Genomic DNA, 18636 nt, shown 5'->3' with positions numbered 1-18636 from the left:
GGTACCAGGCCAGCTCAAGCACAGACAGGGCTGCCCCATTTTGTGGCTGTTTCTGTAGCAGTTACAAAATGGTGGCCTGGAAGGGACAGGCTTTTTGGCCTTCCCCCAGGGAGGGGGGAGGTGAGGCAGCTGCTGCCTTCCCCTCCCTTCAGCTTTAGGCCCACCAGGGGAGAGGCTGGGCCAGGAAAGAGGGTGGTGCAGGCCCCAGCTGTGCCCTCAGGCCAGGCAGGGGGGCTGGTAAGCAGGAGGCAGGATTGGGTTCCTGAGCCCTCTCACTTCCCCCATTCCTGGAGAGGGGGTGGGGTGGACATTTGAAAATGCTTTCAATTGACATCTGAGACAAATTCTTCCACACGGTTTATAAGTCCCTAGACTTGCAGCTAGAACTTCCCTCCTCCCGCCAGGCACGCACACATGCGCACATGCGCACTCTACCGTGTACTCAATCACACGTGCTTGTGCAAACACATGGTCACACACCTCCCACGTCCCTGGCCCACTGCAGTGCTCTCACCCGCCTTCCCTCCAGCAAGAGAGAGGGGTGCACAGACTGGGCTGGGCTGGAGATGGAATGGAGCCCGCACCTCAGGGGGCTGGCCTGGGCGGGCTGTAGGTTCTACCAGCTTGTGGAAGCCTGGATCCCTCTGGAAGCCCTGCCCTGTCCAGGTAAGCTGGTACCTCTGTTGACAAAATGCGGGACTCCAATCATCTGTTGGAGGTGTGTAGGACCGCTTCTCTTGAGGGTCCCTGGACTGTCTCTCAGCTTAGTGAGAGCTTTCCTACAGCGGACTCAGGGGATTTGGTGCAGGAATCCCTTAGGGTCTTCAGTTAGGTTTGGATCCTGCCTCTCTCTGGGGGAACGCCTTTGTGGGAGCACATCTAGGAGGGAGTGGGGGTGTCTGAGGACGACTGTGAAGAAGTTCTGCCCACCCCCTCTGGGGAAGTCCGTTGTCAGGGATCTGGTGACCAGGGGAGGGAGCTGTGCCTCTGCAGGTGTGTGTACATGCTGTTGTATGCGTGTATGTGCTGAAGAGTCTGGGGAAGCCCTCCTCTAGAATGTTCTCTGAGCCTCAGGGTCCTGAATAGTCTCAGCATGGGCTGCAGGAACTGGAGACTTTCTGTCTTTTGGTGAATCCATTTTCATAGAGGTAGGTCATCCCATTGGTTTGTGGAGAGAGGAGTGCATGGGGGTCAGTGGGAAATGGTCATAAATGGACTCATTTAATCCACACGGCAACCTATAAGATAGGTAGTAATATCTGCATTTTAGAGATAAGATAACCAAGTCACAGAGCGATCCAAGGGAGTTGCCCAAGGCCTGCCAGAAACCACGCAGTTCTCCGCGAGGCTCCTGACTGACTCCCCCTGACACTCAGTTAGTGTGAGCAGGCCTCTGTGAGGCGTTCATTCACAGAGGTAAGCACCTCAGCCAAACACACCCAAGGAATCTAAAGACCTAGCAGCACTCTCCTGTTTTCTGTGAGTTGCTTTGAGGCCTGAGGGTTTTCACAGGGACATAACCCAGAGGAGACATCTCATTGATTATGGAAGCAGCTGACAGAGACTTCCAGGTCTTCTGCTCTGGCACCCTGCAATGGCACCCCAGAACTTGAGCTGTGTATGGACTGGCAAAGGAGTGGGGGGAAATTAAGGCAGACAGGATAGTATCAAAATCCTCTCTCATGATCTTGACCAAGGTCTCGATGCTTTAGCTTCTTACAGCCACTTGGCCTAAATCTTAGGGGGTCATGGGGAAGGGGGAATTGAATTTGGAAAACTATAAACGCTTTTCCTAGACACACAGCCTGACAGCTGCAGGGGTTCAGAGAGAGCAGCTAGTGTAGCCCTCTCCTTGTGTAGAGGGAGGCTGAGGCCAGAGAAGGAAATGACTTAACACAAGATCACACAGCTCTGACCACTCAAGGTCACACAGCTCTGACGGCTCCTCCGCTTCACCCCTTGGCTTCCCCCAGGAGGATGTTCCCCAGCTACAAGGTAAAAGTCACAGGCATGAACCCAAAGACCAAGTACATCCTGCTGATCGACATTGTTCCTGCGGATGACCACCGCTACAAGTTCTGTGACAACAAATGGTAAGAACCTGGAACCCTCCCAGCACCCGCACTGCCATCACTGCTCTCTCTACTCACCACACCCACCTGATGTTTGGTCCAGGGCCTGACCAGTTAGTCCGAGTGATTTGCCCAGAGGCCGCAGGGTCTGCAAATGACTGCACCGCTGCTGCAGGCGGGGCTGGGGCTGAAAAGGAGCTGCCGTGTTTGGGTGTTTGGTGAATTTCAAGGGTCTGTGCTCTCCCCACAGCCATGGACAAACAGAATTAGTGACTGTGCTCGGGGTGCCAGATGAACCTCCCGCCCTGGGAGGAGTTAGGCTCTGGCAGTGCTGGACCAGGGAGGAGGATGAGAGCCGTTTTCTTGGGGGTCCAGCCACCTGGTCTGTGTGCCTCTCTTCTGTTTCTCCATTCGCTTCATCTTCGTCTGACAGCAGAGGCCTCCCTCTTACCCTGTGTGTCCACCATCCAGAGTGAGTGGGCCGCTGCCAGGTGGCTGAGAGATGGGACCCTTTGGCAAAGGGCAGGGGGAAACGGGCAGGTTGAAGGGCAAAACCAAGCTGGGCTGGGTAAAGAAACACTGGGCTCCTTTTCCTGAGGCCATGTCCTTGGTGCCCTGCCTGCCCCCAGAGCCCAGGACAGCACTCAAGGAGAGAGAGGGTTTGAATTGAATGAATCTGCAGTCTCTGGATGTGGGCTCCAGGAGGGGGAGGGGAGGGCATAGGGCCGGCAGAGACCAGGCCAAGGAGGCAGGATTCGGCGGCCAGGTCCCGCCAAGAGCCATGTTTCTATTTCTTCTCTCTCTGGGCTGGATCAGCTCTCAGAGCAGGCTTTGGCTGAGGGCACAGCTACCAATTAAATTTTTTTTTTCCGGGGGACAAGCACTGTTTTGGGGGCAAGAAATTTGAAAGTTGTCTAGGTCCTCTGAGAAGCTCCTTTCAAGTAATATAATTTATAACATTTAAAACTGTAAATATAACACACACAGAAGTGCTGCCTAAATCTCCCCACAACATATTTGTGGTGAGCCCCATTCCTTCAAGTAAGTAATCACATTGCCCTGTAGTCTCACTTTTTCTTCCTCTCATCTGTCCCTCACCGCTACTCCCAAAGTCCTATATTGTCAGTGCGCCAGGATGGACCAGCCGTGGTTTTTCCTCAGGTCTACAGGGATTTGCTCTCAGAGGGGACAGGGCATCTGGGCTTCCCCCGACCCCAGGGTTATCAACTGCTATGGCTGCTTCTGATCTGTTGGCAGGATGGTGGCAGGGAAGGCTGAGCCCGCCATGCCAGGAAGGCTCTATGTCCACCCGGATTCTCCCGCCACCGGGGCCCACTGGATGCGGCAGCTGGTCTCCTTCCAGAAGCTGAAGCTGACAAACAATCACCTGGACCCTTTCGGCCATGTAAGGATGGGACTGCACGGCCTCGAGGGCCCGTCCTGGGGCCGTGTTGCGGGTGGATGGGTCGGGTGGGGACCTGGAGAATCCACTCTCAGGATCCAGCTCCAGGCTTTGGCACTTGCCAGGCCCCTTTGTAGAAGGAGCCTTGGCAGGGTCTGGATGTCACAGCTGTGCACCCTTCCCCTAGCACTTACTGGCTGGGGAGCTTTGGGCACATTTCTTAGCCTCTTAGAGCCTTAGTTTCCTTGTCTAGAAAATGGAGATGATTATACGTACCTTTCATAGTTTGAGAATTCAATGAGAGACTATGCAGGAAGCACCTTGCCCATAGGAGGCTCTAAATACATGGCAACTGTGACAACAAAGATGATGAATGATGGGTCACATCTCTCAGTTTCAGTGTCTCCAAATTTGCCCTCGCTGGAGCATAAGACAAGTAAACTTTCTTGAGAAGGATTCATGAGTCTGAAGCCTCTCTTTGGCATGTCCGCCTGCCTGGCCTGGCAGCCGCTTGCCCTCTGGAAGGGTCGGCTTTGATCTGGCTCTGGTGTCAGCTCCTTGTTGGCCCTGCCTGGGACCTGGCTCTCACAGAGATCCTGAGGCCTCAGAGATGTTGCTGCTGACGCCCCGTCCAGGCTGCTGAAGCTTATTCTTTTCCCATCTGGCCCTGGCATGCCCACAGAAAGCTTTTTATGTGGAAATTTTTAGCTCAAGTGTGCGGGACTAAGTGGGGACCTGGTGTTATCTGCCAGGGCACAGGCCCTGCCTCTCTAGGCTTTCCATACTTACCCTGGAAGTGCTGGGTGTGGGGGGGGGCTATGGTGCTGTAGAGGCTCCTACACAGGCTGCATACATAGCGCTCAGGTGCGGGTGGTGGTGGGTGTGCAGGTATGTGCTTCTTTAATGCCTCAGTTCTATTTCTGGGGATCTGCATGCAAATCAGGATTCTGTGAATCACAGTTCCTCATGGCAAATGCCAACAATGCTTCATTTCTGATTGACTGGTATGTAACTAGCAAGCAGCTCTAGATTCTAATGTTCTCAGAGCCTGTTCAGTTTTCATCTGACTTGCTGGTGATCTCTAAACAAGCAAGCAGGATAATGCTTAATGAACACAATGAACTCCTAATTTATCTGTTTTGCAAGCAGTACGGGTTTTCCCATGTGGGCTGTGAAACCAACCCAGATGCTGCTGGGTGTGCAGCAGAGACGGGCCGGGGCAGTGTGCACAGTGGCATGTACTCGTGCAACCCCAATCTGTCACAGGGGCAGAGACAAGCCACCAACCCAATGGGAAGGGCCAACTAAGCCCCTACCTCCCAGCACACAGGGCTTTTTAACTGAGGGGAGAGGGGCCCCCCAGGTATTCCTGGGCACCATCCTGGCCTAGACTTTGCACCCAGTTGGCTCCTCTCTGGCCTCCTCTGCTTGGCCAGGCTGTGGCACCAGCCTTGGAAGATTAGTGAGGGCTTCTGTGGTGGGAGGCAGGGAACTGAGGTAACAGGCACACCTCTGCCCACAACTGTATACACAGGCAGACCCCCTGGGACAGACCCCTGGGATGAGCACAGAGCTTGGCAGGAGCTGCATCTTTGGGTGAGTGACCAGAAGTATCCAGGATCCAAGCTCTGGTGAGGATTCTGGGTGCATAGCCTGCCATCATGGTTCCCAGCTGCAGGGGTGCCTCAGGGGACTCTTCCTTCTCCTTGACCCTCTGCCAACAGTGGCAGGGGAGGGAGTCAAGTGGCTGAAAACCTGGGCTTTTTAGGAGTGAGAGAGAGACCTAGCCTTGGTAGCCTAATAGTAGGTTTCCCCAGCATGGCTTGCCTCTTTGGTGGCTCTACTAGGGTCCATTAGGGGTTTGCACTAACCCTGCATATAGTCTTGGGTCTGGGCCAGTGGGGCTGTTTGATGGGCTCATGATTGGGGTGCCCCTGGCTACATTGCCATGCCTGCCTAGGGCTCACCTCTCCTCGGCAGTAGGGATACTCCCCATACTAACTCAGCTTTCTCTCTGGAGGGTTGAATGCAGAGAATCTTACCTTCTCCTCCAATCCTACATTTACCCAGCACGTGTGCAAATATTGGTTACAATACGCCCTGTGGGGTGGCAGGACTCAGGGAGACCAGGTTATTGTCTCAGGAGCTGGGGGCAATGCTTGGACCCATACCTCTTGATTTCAGTTCCAGCACTCATTTGGTTTCTCCTCTAGCCTTTCTGTACCCAGGGCTTGAGCTATCACATCTTCAGCTATTTGGAGCATCAGTGGAGAGGGAGCAGCTTTTGACCATGCAGGCAAGGGCTGTGGAGGGTGAGCTAATTTCCTAGACATTTCAGAGCAAAATGACCCATTTGGACTTTGGCTCTCTGTTCCTTGGCCTGCGCCCATGGCAATGGTGAGCTCTCCAAGTCACCTTTCTTGGCTTCTCAGTGCAGGAGCCTGGGAACGTGCCATCTCGCACTGTGAACTTGCCTCAAACAAGCCCTTCCTTCTGCATAACTCACCTCTACATTTTCAATTTTCTCCAAGAGCTTCCAAACCTCAAATAAATTTCTCCAGCCAGATGGACTTTGGACTTTTCCTTTGGGTCTCACTCACAGTATCTCAGGGACTTTAGCAGCTGCCTCTCGTTTGCAGCCTTTCCCTTGCTGTGAGTCCGGGAAAAATCTCTGCTCTTGAGGGGGTAGCAGGGTCAGGTGGGCAGCAGGGACAGAAAAGATCAGGGGGCGAGGGCAGGACTCAGCTGCCTTCTTACAGCCCCAGTTCAGCTCCACTTCTCTGGGTCTGCTGGCTACGGAGGCTGTGTGTCCATCATCCGTTCCTACTTGCCACCCTGACCTGCGTCCCACACGAGGGTCCTCTGCCAGGCCACCCTGTGGTGGAAAGATGAGCTGCTTCCAGAAGTTGATGAGCGCCTCACTGAGGTCGGGCCTGTGTCCTGCGGCAGGATGTGGAGATGGCTGGCATGTAGGTCTGACTTTTCTTGTGTCTCAGGACTCCCAGATTGCTGAGGAGGAAGGTCCAGTTATGACTTCTGACATAGTGAGTCTGTTCTAGAGGCTGAGTTCTCCCCAGGATGGGAGTGTGGGCTCCTCCTCCACAAAGTGATGTGTATAGTCCCTCAGTGAGCTACTTGCTCCTCTGGACACCCAGTTAGTTACTCCTGAGCCTTGGGACTCAAACTCAAATGCCACTTTTTCAGGGTGACAGTTCAGGGTCCCCACTATAGGCTCTCAGAGCGTCATGCACTTTTCCGTCCCAGTACTTACCACAGTTACAATTTTATATTTACTTGTCAAATTTGTTTTTGACTAGGAAATGCATTCACATGGTGTAAACGTAAACCAATGAATAAATAAACATGTCTACAATGAGATGTCTCTCTCCATGGGTTCCCCATCCACCTAGCTTCCTCCAACCCCGGCCACAGGTAACCAATGTTACTAATTCTTTTCAGCATTTCTTTGGGCATATGCAAGCAGAATCTCGAATCTCTTCTTTTAGACACAAAGGTGGCATACTATAAACACTTTTTTGCACCTTGCTTTGTCAACCGAGTATGTCATGGAGATCATCCCATTGATGTTCTCATTCTTTTTTTCACAGTTGCATAGCATTTCATCGCATGATTGTTCCATAAATTATGGAGCCAGTCCTTATTGAAGGAATTAGATTTTTCCTATTTTGCTCTTTCGATTAAGCTTGTGTGTATGTCATTTTATACCTTGGCCAAGTACATCTGTGAAGTGAAGTGCCTGTTCAGAGTGTATTTGGGTTTGTCATTTGTAATTCTGCCCTCCATTGAAGTTGCGCTAATGGATAACCCTTCCATCACTGTAGGCTCACCAACACGGAGGGAGAGGAGTTTTGGATTTTTGCCAGTCTGATGGATAAAATGTAGATATCAAATTTAGTTTTAATTTGTATTTCCTTTATTATGAATAAGGTTAAGCATCTTTTTAATATATATTTCCCCTTTCTGTGAACTGCTATACTTATCCTTTGCTCATTTTTCTCTTAGATTTTTGATCACTTATCAATTCTAAGAGCTTTTATAAATTAGGAGGATTTAGCTCCTATCTGTGATGAGTAGCTCATATGTTTTCGCAGTTCATCATTTGTCTTTGGATTTTGCCTATAGTGGTATTCCTACACAGCATTTTTTGATTGAATGTATTGGTCTTTTCCTTACAGATTTTACATTTTGAGTAATGGAAAGCCCTCATCCACGCCTTACTTATAAGGGAATTTTCTTCTGTTTTCTTTTAGTATGTTATGGATTTACTTTTACATTTAAGCCATTGATTCTTTTGGAATTTATTCTGGCACTTGATATGAGGTGTGAATCCAACTTTTTTATTTTTATTTTACTAGAATGCTAGCTAGTTGTCCCAACACCAGTAAATTGACTCATCATCTTCCCTCCCTGGTTTAGGATGTCTTATTTCTGTATACTAAATCTTCAATTGAATTTGTGTCTGTTCATGTGCCAGCGTCTTAACTGTTGAGACTTTACAATAGGTTTTAGTGCCTGGCAGGGCTGGTGTCTCTCATAGCTCTTCTTCAGTTTTCTTGGCTGGACTTGTGTATTTTTTCATATGAACCTTAGAATAAGCTTGCAGTGTTGAGGCATAAACTTATGTTTATTTTAATGAAACTTTTGGGTAACATTGGGGTAACATTGGTTAATAACATTATGTAAGTTTCAGGCATACAACTTGATAATACATCTGTCTATTCTATTGTGTGCTCACCACCCAAAGTCTAGTCTCCTGCTGTCCCCGTATATATTGGGTTGTCAGAAAAGTCATGACATATTTTTTCTATGTTTTGCGTTGCAAAAATGCGTCAGGACTTTTCTGACAACCCAATATTTGACCCCCTTTTACCCTCTATGTCCTCACCCCACTCCCCTTCCCTGCATTTTTATTAGAATCACTATAAATGATACACTGACATAGGGAGATTGATAGCAATGCCTCTGTCTTTGTTGATATCTGCTTTTTGTCCTCCAAAAGTGTATTCAAGTTTTTTTTCCTAAGGTCCCACACATTTCTCATTTGGTATTTCATCTTGTTTGTTACTATTATAAATGCAGTCTTTCTTTCTCTATGTTTTCTCACCATTTATTTTTGCTCGATTTTGGATTACTGTGGGGATTTGACTTCCCCACTACTAGTTAGGAAACCATGAGGTTTTTAATCTCCAAGACACCCTCGTGCCTGGCACCACGTCTGGCAGAACAGTGGGTGCTGGTAAGTGAATGAGTGGGCTCACTGAAGGGCATGGTATTTAGACAGACAATGCACTTCTTCCATGAGGGGCTGGCATCCCCCCAAAGCTTATGCTGTTAACTTGCCAGTGGGGACCCAGAGCTATTGATCGCCCTCTTTCCCCCTTTTTCTTCCCTGTTTGCTGAGCTCTAATAATGTGTCAAGTCCTTTCTGGTGGCTTTGGGAGCTACAGATGCCCCACGCAACTCCAGATCAGGCCCCGCCCTCACCAGCCAGGTACAGGTATCAGCTCAGGCTTGGAAATGAGTATCAATTCTGGCTCTGCCTCCCATCAGCTGTCTGAGCTCGGGTAAATGCCTTCACCTCCCTGAGCCTCAGTCCCTTGTCAGTTAAAATGGGGCTAATAATAGTGCCTACTTTACAGGGACGTTGTAAAGATGAATTATAGAAAGTGTGTGGAATCCTCAGCACAAGGCCTGGCATGTAGGAAAAGCTCAGTAAACGGCCATTACTGCTGTGGCTGTGAGCGAAGACAAGACCATTTCTGGGCCCCTAGGTGATTGTTGTGGAAGCGACTCCCAACGTCAAGAGCTGACCCTTGAACCATACGGTTTCAATCGCGTGGGTCAATTGAAAAAAAAATCCGTGGATAAGTGGATCCACACCGTTCAAAGCGTGTTGTTCAAGGGCCCACTGCAATTACTGAGCTTGTTGTTGAGGGCAGCGTGTACTCTCTCTACGGCCATCTGGAATCGTCTCAGGAGTCTGTCTGCGACCAGCTGTGTGTCCTTGGGCAGGTCACATTCCCACTCCAGGCCCTCTGTTCCTCATCTGTAAGACTGGGAGGTTGGACTAGCATGATCTCTGCCGCCTGCCTCTCCTTGCCCCGATGTTCTGTGTTTCTAATGTAGATGGATCTGGGCCTCATTGGCCAAGCACACTATGGTGATCTCTTGAGGAGATGGATGTTTGGCGCTATCGCAATTGTTAAAATAGAACAGGCTTCTGAGCTGTAGCCAGAACATAATGAATCCCATTTCTATAAAGCAATGATGATGACGAGACCAGTCGTGTAGTGGGGTTTGTTGACGTGGCTGGCCCATTTGGCCCAATATCCTCTGCAACAAATATAAATTGTGAGACTCTGGCAAAGTAGTTTCATGTGACGCCTGAGGAACTTCCGAGTAAAGCCAGGTGTGTGAGTCACTGGGTTGGTTTCATGTTCTCCCTGGCTGATGGGACTGAGGCTCCAATTTATATTTGCGTTGGTTCAATGGGTGGGACTTTCTTCCAGACGATGGCTTCACTTTACAGATGGGGACCCTAATGGCTGGAGGGGAAGAGCTTGCTCAAGACTTGCAGCTGGTGAGCAGGTAGCCACAGAAGCTTCTGGGCCCTTCTTCACTTCTCTGTGGCTGGGACCACACTCCTCTGGTGGCTCCTAACTACCCCTGCTGGTCTGGCAGTTCCTTCCTTCCTAGGTTTCCCTGCCAGCCTGTCTGGTTCTCTTCCCTAGAAGGTGTGTCTGACAATTGAGGACTTTGTCTGATGGGATAAGGAGTATGGCCTTTATCCCAAGGGGCAAGAGTGAACCATCAAAGGTGGCATTATGAATCTAAGACGTTTATTGAGCCTGAAATGCTGGCAGGAGTGGTGGTCGTGGGGGACGTGGGAGGCAAGAGGAGAAAATACAAAGGGCCCTGCTCTCAAGCAACGTATGGGCTTCCTGGAGGAACCGTAAGGTTTGAAGCAGGGGAGTGACCTGAATGGATGTGTATCAGGTGAAATGGAGAAGTAGATGGAGACAGGGAGGAGGCTGTCCCCAAATCCAGCGAAAGACAGTGGAGTCTGAACCAGGGCTGCACAGTGGGAACGGAGAGGCTTTTGTTTTACAGATTGAGTTGCAGGACTTAGTCATGGACTGGACCTGGAGCTGGGTGACAGTGAGGAGAAGGGGTGGTGATGATGCCCAGGGCTCTGGCTGGACTAGTACAGCCTGTGAGTAGTGGCAGAGGAACAGGGTGGTGCTGCTGTTGGTCTAAGGCGTCCTTACGGGATGGCACAGGGTCACTGTGAGGTGCCTGTGGCATCTGCTTAGGGTCCTGTCAGCCCATTGTCTGTGTTCTCCCCCTGTGCCCCCTTTCTTAGGAGAGCCAGAGTGACCAGGGGCTAGTCCTGCATGCTGGGGAGCTGGAGCATGTGAGTCACAAAAAGACTGTCTGTACACCTTTTTTGTCACTATTTTTGACGTGGAAAATGTCTTAGAGGTTATCTTGTCTCTAGTGAGCAAAGAGAGAAGAGAGGAGGAGGCAGCGTTTGTGGTCATGGCCCAGGTCTTCCCTCTCCCGCAGCCGTTCCTTGCATTTACTAGTTCTTATTTTGGGGTAAAAGATCCTGGAGGTACAAAAGGAAGAAAACGCGTGGCCCATTTTCTTGAGGAGCTTATAGTTTAACTGAAGGGACAAGAATAAGTAGGAAATCACTTGGAAGCCGCACCACAGCCAAATAGATCATGCACGGGAAGTTTCAGAATGGGGAGTTCAGGGCAGGTCCTGGTAATCTGGGAAGGCTTCCTGGAAGAGTTGGGCCTTGAGGTGACAGGCCTAGAAGGTGAGAGAATGGGAAAGGAAGATACAAACAGCAGAGGGAAGTGCATGTGTAAAGGTGCAAAGGTAGGAATCTGGGGACTCCTGGAGGAATCTGCGGACTCCTGGAGGCATCTGGGCCACTTCCCAGGTATTCAGCTGCTGGGTATTCTGGGAACTTAGTTTTTTTTTTTTTTTTTTTTTTGCTACTGCAGCTTGTGGGAACAATGCAGGGTGACAGAGTCACCTAAAGGGACTGGGAAGTGTTTCCCAAGACCCCGGTCCTTTCCCTAGGGGACCCTTCCCAGCATCCTGGAAAGGGATGTCCATTGAGCCCCCCCCCGCCCCCCCCCACCCCACCACAGAAGGACCTGCATGCTCCAGTCTCTGTTTTTTGTCTGGTAGGCCCCCAGTTGGCCAATGGGTTTCCAGCTGCAGGACCTGGTTTGGGGTGCGGGAAGCTCTGTACTTGCCCCAAGAAAGTCCAGAGACTTGTCACTGAGGGCTAAGGGGGTAGTGACCAGTGCAGAAGGCAGAAAAGCAAGTTCCTGCTGGATGTTGCTACCCAGCCCAACCCAGGAGCCCGCGGAAGGCCAAAGCCTGCAGCCTAGCTCTTGGCCCACCCACTTCCACAGCTGAACCTGTGGTCTGGGCTCTCCCTGTCCCCAGGGTGTGATGAGAGCGGAGCTTTCCCAGACTAAGGCTTCTGCCCAGGCTTGGCATGGAAGAGCCTGGCTCTGGCCCTTCGCTTGGCATCCGGGTCAGGCAAGGGTTAAATCTTTCACAAAGTTCCAGCACCAGGCCTGGTCCCTGGGAACCGGGAAGGCTGGGAGCTGGCAGGGCCAGGGAAGGGGCACTTCCAGACAGGAGAGAAAGGAAAGGAGCTCAGAGGGGACCAGGACCTGGAGGTGAGTGGAGCCCGGCCAGGGCAGGAGCCAAAGGGTTAACAAAAGCAGCAGTGCTGATAAAATGCCCCAAATTCCTGGTCCTGCCTCCAATGGGGAGGGAGTCTGGCAAATGTCAACGATAAAAAGTACATTTTAATGGCACATGATGCAGCCGCTACTGTGGGGCGCAGCCGAGTGAAGCCGGTTTGGAGCAGCGACTGCTGTGTGTTACTCCAGGGGCCCCAGGGCCACGCCTCATGGGCCCCTTCCCAAGTTTTGCCACCAGGGTGACCCACCTCCCCAGCCCCAGGAATCCTCAAGGTCCCCTGAGTGATTGGGGCCTCTGATGTTATTTTAGGAACTTTGCTTGTCTCCTATCGTGGTACCTGGAACTCTAGCCGGTGATGGATAGTCCCTCCAGGCAGTGAGCTGCCTCAGGCAGGTCTCAGGGAAGGCGGCATCTTGGTCTCCTAGCATACCCACAGCAGGCCTCTGTGACTGCTGAGAAACACAGGAATAAATGAGTGACTGGATGACAAAGAATGCAACATTTTCCTCAGCTTCTCTCCCTCCCCCATTCCGCAAACTCCTGGGCTATGAAGCAGCTTTTTTATGCTGACCAACGTGAGAGGAGAGGGCTCAGTGCCCACAGTGGGCATTTCTAGGGAAGGCACGTGGCAGGTAAGCCGTGGGGAGGAGGTGAGCAGGGGGAGAAGAGGCAGAGGAGGAGAGGGAGAAGGGAAGAGTCAGCCTGGGGGCGGGGGCGGGATCCTGAGGCAGGTAAGTTAGGTATTATGATCCCATTTTACAAATATGAAAACTGAGGCTCAGAGATGTCCAGTGACCTGCTTGAGGTCAGACGGTGAGTCTGTGGCACCCTGGACCTCTGCATACAGCTCAGAATTCCACCTGCTACACGGTGCTGAGTTCACCGGGAGCTTTAAACTGTTAAGTCCTCCATGACCACCGTGAAACAATCTGCGACATCAGGGAGGTAGGTCCTGGGACCAGGTGTTGGAGCTGGAGCAGAGAGGCGAGGGAGGGGCCATGGGGGCTGAGTTTGGGGCCCGGGGGCCTGGTTCTTCACATGGGAACTTTAGGACCTTTCTGGGCTCAGGCTCTGGAGCCTGGGCTTTTAGGAGATGAAAGCCAGCCCAGGGTGGGGACCTGGAGCTCAGAATGAGACCCTTCTCTTCCAGATCATTCTCAACTCCATGCACAAGTACCAGCCACGGCTGCACATTGTGAAGGCTGATGAGAACAACGCTTTCGGCTCCAAGAACACAGCCTTCTGCACCCATGTGTTTCCGGAGACTTCCTTCATCTCTGTGACCTCCTACCAGAACCACAAGGTACCGCTGCAGCCCCCGCGGCCCCCACCACTGACACCACAGAGTCAGGAAGTGGCGCTCCGGAAGCAGCAGGCAGCAAGGCAGGCCCAGGGCAGGGACCCCAGAACCTGCGGTGTCCCCGAGAGCAGCGAGACTTGACACCATGAGCAGAAAAGGAGGCCCGACTCTGAAATCTCCGATGCAGAGTAATCGCGGTGTCTGTGTTGGGGACTAGACTTGGAGACTGTGAAAACTGGGAGAGTGGAACTTGCCCTGTGGCTCAAGTGTTAGGCCCTTTTGTCTACACTCTTCTCCCTGGTGGGATTCAAAGGTCGGGTTCTGGGCCTGTGGATAGAGGGGCGGGGAATGGGGAGAGGAGCCCTGGGGTATGGTCAGCTACGTGGGAGCAAGGAGACAGACCCATCTGGAGGCCCTTCCCGAGCTGTGGTCCGAGGGGCCTGGAGTGTCCAGGCCGCCTCCTGCCCCACTACTCACCCTCCCCAGCCCGACCAAACTGCCTCCGGATCCCTGCACAGGCCGCTCCCCTGCCTGCCTGTCTTTGCCCGTGATACCCTTTTCAGGGTGCTTTTTGCATTGTGCACTTTGGGACAATTGAGGTGGATGGGGGTCAGTGGGGAAGGGCCACAGGCTATGGCAGATTTTATGCAGAAGAGTGACAGAGTCAGATTTGCATTTAGAACAGTCACTTAGAACCTGCTGTGGCAGTTACACTGGACAGGGGTGGCATGGACAGGAAGCTGTTACGGACACCCAGGAGAGAATGATGAGGAACTGAGTACAGTGGGAGCAGGAGACAAAATTGAGGGTCTGCAGCAAGTATCAATAGAATGGGTGAGAGCCAGCGACAAGCCAGATGTGAATAATGAGGCCAAGCAAGGCTCCTGGGGGCCCCAGGGCTGGGTTGTGCAGCTCTCCCAGACCCGCCGTGAGTTTTGAATGTGCCTGGGGTGGGGGAGGAGGGCCAGAGGCCAGCCCAAGCCTCTCCCCCAGCGACTCTCCTGTATGTCTTCTCCTGACAGATCACACAGCTGAAAATTGAGAACAACCCTTTTGCTAAGGGATTCCGGGGCAGTGACGACAGTGACTTGCGCGTGGCCCGGCTGCAGAGGTGGGGCTACTCTGGCCGGGGGTGGGATGGGCAGAGTGGGTGCAGGCACGTGGATTCGGTGACCCTCAAAGCATCTTCACTCTTTTCCTGTCTCCCTCTGACTATCCTCCCCACCGCTCCAGCAAAGAATATCCTGTGATCTCCAAAAGCATCATGAGGCAGAGGCTCGTCTCCACCCAGCTCTCGGCCAAGCCTGACGTCAGCCCCTTGCATGGCGCCCACCAAGCACTCCAGCATTACCAGTATGAGAACGGGGCTCACATGCAATTTGCTGCGGCTGAGCCACAGGACCTTCCCCTCAACACCTTCCCAGCCCAGAGGGACTCCAGCCTCTTCTATCACTGCCTGAAAAGACGAGGTAGCTCTCTCCTGGTCTAGAAGCCCTAGAGGGTCAGAGGAGGGAGAGCAGGGGGAAAGCTCTTCTAACATTTCCCACTATATGAGCATGCATGGGTGCACACCAGTGGGCGCACATACACACACACACACACACACACACACAAATCTGGTTACTTGTGTGGCCTGGAGAAGAAGCCTGAAGGGTTAGTGACCATGGCCAGGCTCAGTGCAGGGATGATGGCGCTTGCTTTTTATGCAGCCTTTAGAATTCTCACAGACAGCATGTGGCCTTGGTGTCCCCAGACATTGGTACCCACCCCAGTTCCAGGTGTTGCCTTGCAGTCACTGCTTTGAGAACCTTCACGGGTGACGCACAACAGACAATCAGCTGGACTCTGCCTCTAAGTGTGGGAGGGTGCTGCATGTCACAGGGCAGGGGTTTTTGGATGGGGCTGTCATTTATCAAAGCAGCCTCAATCCTAAAACAGGGATAACCTAGAGTCGTGATTACAGGCTGTCCACCTCACCACACCATTATCTGCAAAGGCTTCCTGAGAGTGAAAATGAGCTAGTGGACGAGGGTTGGGGACCAGGATGGCAGGCACCAGAGCTGTCTGTGCTGGCCTCTGTGTGAAGAGGACGAGCACTGAGCTGGGAGCCAGACCACCTGTGCTCTGGTACCAGGTCTTGATTTCTTCATCTATAAAGCAGGGCCGATTAGTGCTATTACACCAGAAGACTTCACAGGGTCACTGAAATTCGCTTGGGGATGAGTTTTGGGGAGTTTTGCTTGCAATTCAGAATGTTCTCTCAGCCCAGCTCCTAGGAACCAGCCAGGCAGAGCTCGGAGTAGCCCCTACACCAGTCCCCTTAGAGCTACCTACAGAGACCAGGGGCTGCCAAACGGTGGCCCTTGGACCACATTTGATCTGCTGCTTGTTTTTGTCTCAGCATGTGAGCCAGACAAAATGGCTTTACATTTTTTTAATAGTTGAAAAAATAAAAAGAAGATTATTCCATGATATGTGAACATTATATGAAATTCAAATTTTAGTGTCCATAAATAAGGTTTTCTTGGAACGCAGCCATACACATTTATTTACCCACTGTCTATGGCTGCTTTCATGTGCTGACAGCAGAGTGGGGTACAGTAAGTCCTCACTAAACGTTGTTGATAGGTTCTGTGACTTCAAGCAAAACGATGTGTAATGAAACCAATGTAGGCTGATTGATATAAACAAGAGTTAGGTTCCTACAGCGTATTTCTCATCACAAAAGCCTCACCAAACTTCTACATAAAGACCCAAAGACACTTCAGTATTAAACATTGAAATAAAGTGAGCTATACTTATATTTAAGAAAGATAAATAAAAACAAGTAAGATAATTCTTTTCCAACCCATTATTCCAGTTCAGGGTCTCAGGTGGCCAGAGCCTATCCCGGCAGCTCAGGGCACAAGGTGGGATCCCACCCAGGACAGGACGCCCTTCCATCACAGGGCACACTCACGCACACCCCACGCTCACTCAGACCGGGACAGTTAGAAACGCCAATTCCCTAAGGTGCACTTCTTTAAGATGAGGGAGGAAACCAGAGAACCCAGAGAAAACCCACACAGACATGGGGAGAACATGCAAACTTCACCCAGACAGTTTCCTTGGCCTAGAATCAATTTTTTTTCCTCATCAGCGTTATAATGAAATGCTATAGAATGAAACGTTATTCAAGGACCTACTGTAGTTGCAAAAGAGACTATATGGCCCTCAAACCCTGAAATATTTACTGTCTGGCCCTTTGCAGAAAACATTGGCTCACTCCTGACCTAGAGCGACTGGGCCACTTCCCCAATTCAAGAGCATAGTGCTCTTGAGAGAAAGGAGGAATTTGGAGAGAAGATGCAGAGAAGGGATGAGTGAGGGATGAAATGAGACAGCGGGGTAAGGGGGGCAAGTTCTCCTCATGGAGGTAGAAGCCTCCACATCGGGCAGAGTGGAGAGGTGAGGGCAGGCCTTCAGGCTGGGCCCAGTCCTCCAGGCCATCCGCCCTGTGTACACACAGCTCCCAGAATGAATCCCCAGAGAAAACAGGAGGCGGGAGGCCAACAGAAGCCACTGGACACGTGTTCATAAGTTTGGTGAGTGGGCTGCCGCCCACGTCCTGGGGTCTGGGCCATCCCTGGATCTCAGGGCGTGGGTGGGCCCTCACTGCTGAGGAGGTTGAGACACATCTACATGGTCTGGGGCAGCTGAGGTTATCTTTCCCCAAACAGACTATTGGTTTAGGCTTAAAAGTACAAGTCATCTTTTACTTATTAGCAGCCTCTGTTTCTTAATTTTATAAACACCATTATATTGGAAATCTGTGTAATAACAATTTGATGGGACTTCTTTGAACACACGTAGGGTTTACTTCCTCTTCTAAAAGCAACAGGAATGTGCCTGCAAGTAGCTTTGGCTTGCTGAGAATTGAGGCAGAAGGGCTGTGGCTTTAATTTTCTGGTAATACAGACAGATATAGCCTTTGGGCCAGGTTTGGCCTGGCAGTTGTCTCCACTTTCCTTGGCTAGGGTGGGCCTAGCCTAAGAATGCCAGCACACATTAAGGCCTTTTACCATGCCCAAGAGTCAGGGTGGCAAAGGATCAAAGCTGTGTGTCTCCTGGCGAAACACACCACTCAGTGGCCAGTGATGTCGTGTCTCCTGTGGCCTGTGAGAAAGGTCCACACTCTTACCATTTCTTGGCTGCTGCTACCTTAGAAAAGCTGTAGCTGATTAAAATGGGGCTGGGAGCGTCATGGCAACATGGGGCAAGGGCGGCACTGAATGACAAAGGTAGGCTGTCCGGGCAGGGAGCAGGGGTGGTGGAAATGGCTTTCCCTGAAGGTTTCTTTGTCTTCCAGCAGACAGTGTCCGCCACCTGGACTTACCCTGCAAGCGATCCTACCTAGAAGCTCCCTCTGCTGTGGGGGAGGATCATTATTTCCGTTCTCCCCCTCCCTACGACCAACAGATGCTGAGCCCCTCCTACTGCAATGAGGTGACCCCAAGAGAAGCCTGTATGTACTCAGGGTCGGGGCCCGAGATTGCCGGGGTGTCTGGGGTGGACGAATTGCCCCCGCCCCCACTGAGCTGTAACATGTGGACGTCAGTCTCACCGTACACGAGCTACAGCGTTCAGACCATGGAGACTGTGCCTTACCAGTCCTTCCCCACGCACTTCACCGCCACCACTATGATGCCTCGGCTGCCTACGATCTCCGCTCAGAGTTCCCAGCCACCGGGAAACACCCACTTCAGTGTCTACAATCAGCTCTCACAGTCTCAGGTCCGAGAGCGGGGGCCCACGGCCTCCTTCTCGAGGGAGCGTGGCCTCCCTGCAGTGTGTGAGAGGAAGCCGCCCTCTCCACACCTGAATGCTGCCAATGAGTTCCTCTACTCTCAGAGCTTCTCCTTGTCCCGGGAAGCCTCCTTACAGTATCATTCAGGAATGGGGACTGTGGAGAACTGGACTGATGGATGACTCCCAGGTCTCCTGGACAGCCCCAGGACCATGTTAACCCAGTATTAACCTCTGTGGGTGGCCTGCATTACCAAGAAACACAGGAAGGTATTTTAAAGGGTGTGTGTGTGTGTGTGTGTGTGTGTGTGTGTGTGTGT

General features: G+C 51.7%; 1 protein-coding gene across 5 annotated transcripts in view; it reads left to right on the top strand.

The window, feature by feature from the left end:
• Positions 1-18630, top strand: part of TBX4 (T-box transcription factor 4) — a 30561-nt gene extending 11931 nt beyond the window's left edge. For 2 of the 5 annotated variants that reach the window (XM_019636596.1, XM_019636595.1), the window contains exons 4-10: positions 1974-2093; positions 3330-3477; positions 10859-10909; positions 13382-13534; positions 14554-14642; positions 14765-15000; positions 17880-18630. In XM_019636596.1, the coding sequence (XP_019492141.1) occupies positions 1974-2093; positions 3330-3477; positions 10859-10909; positions 13382-13534; positions 14554-14642; positions 14765-15000; positions 17880-18499 (1417 nt within the window). In that variant the 3' untranslated portion in view covers positions 18500-18630. The remainder of the gene's footprint in view (positions 1-1973; positions 2094-3329; positions 3478-10858; positions 10910-13381; positions 13535-14553; positions 14643-14764; positions 15001-17879) is intronic. The other 3 variants (XM_019636597.1, XM_019636599.1, XM_019636598.1) reach the window with 3 other exon arrangements.
• The last annotated feature ends 6 nt before the right edge of the window (positions 18631-18636 follow it).

This window comes from Hipposideros armiger, unplaced genomic scaffold (genome assembly GCF_001890085.2).
Source record: "Hipposideros armiger isolate ML-2016 unplaced genomic scaffold, ASM189008v1 scaffold_29, whole genome shotgun sequence".
NCBI classification, from domain to species: domain Eukaryota; kingdom Metazoa; phylum Chordata; class Mammalia; order Chiroptera; family Hipposideridae; genus Hipposideros; species Hipposideros armiger.
The sequence above is the reverse complement of the archived record's forward strand: the minus strand, read 5'-3'. Positions and strand labels throughout refer to the sequence as shown.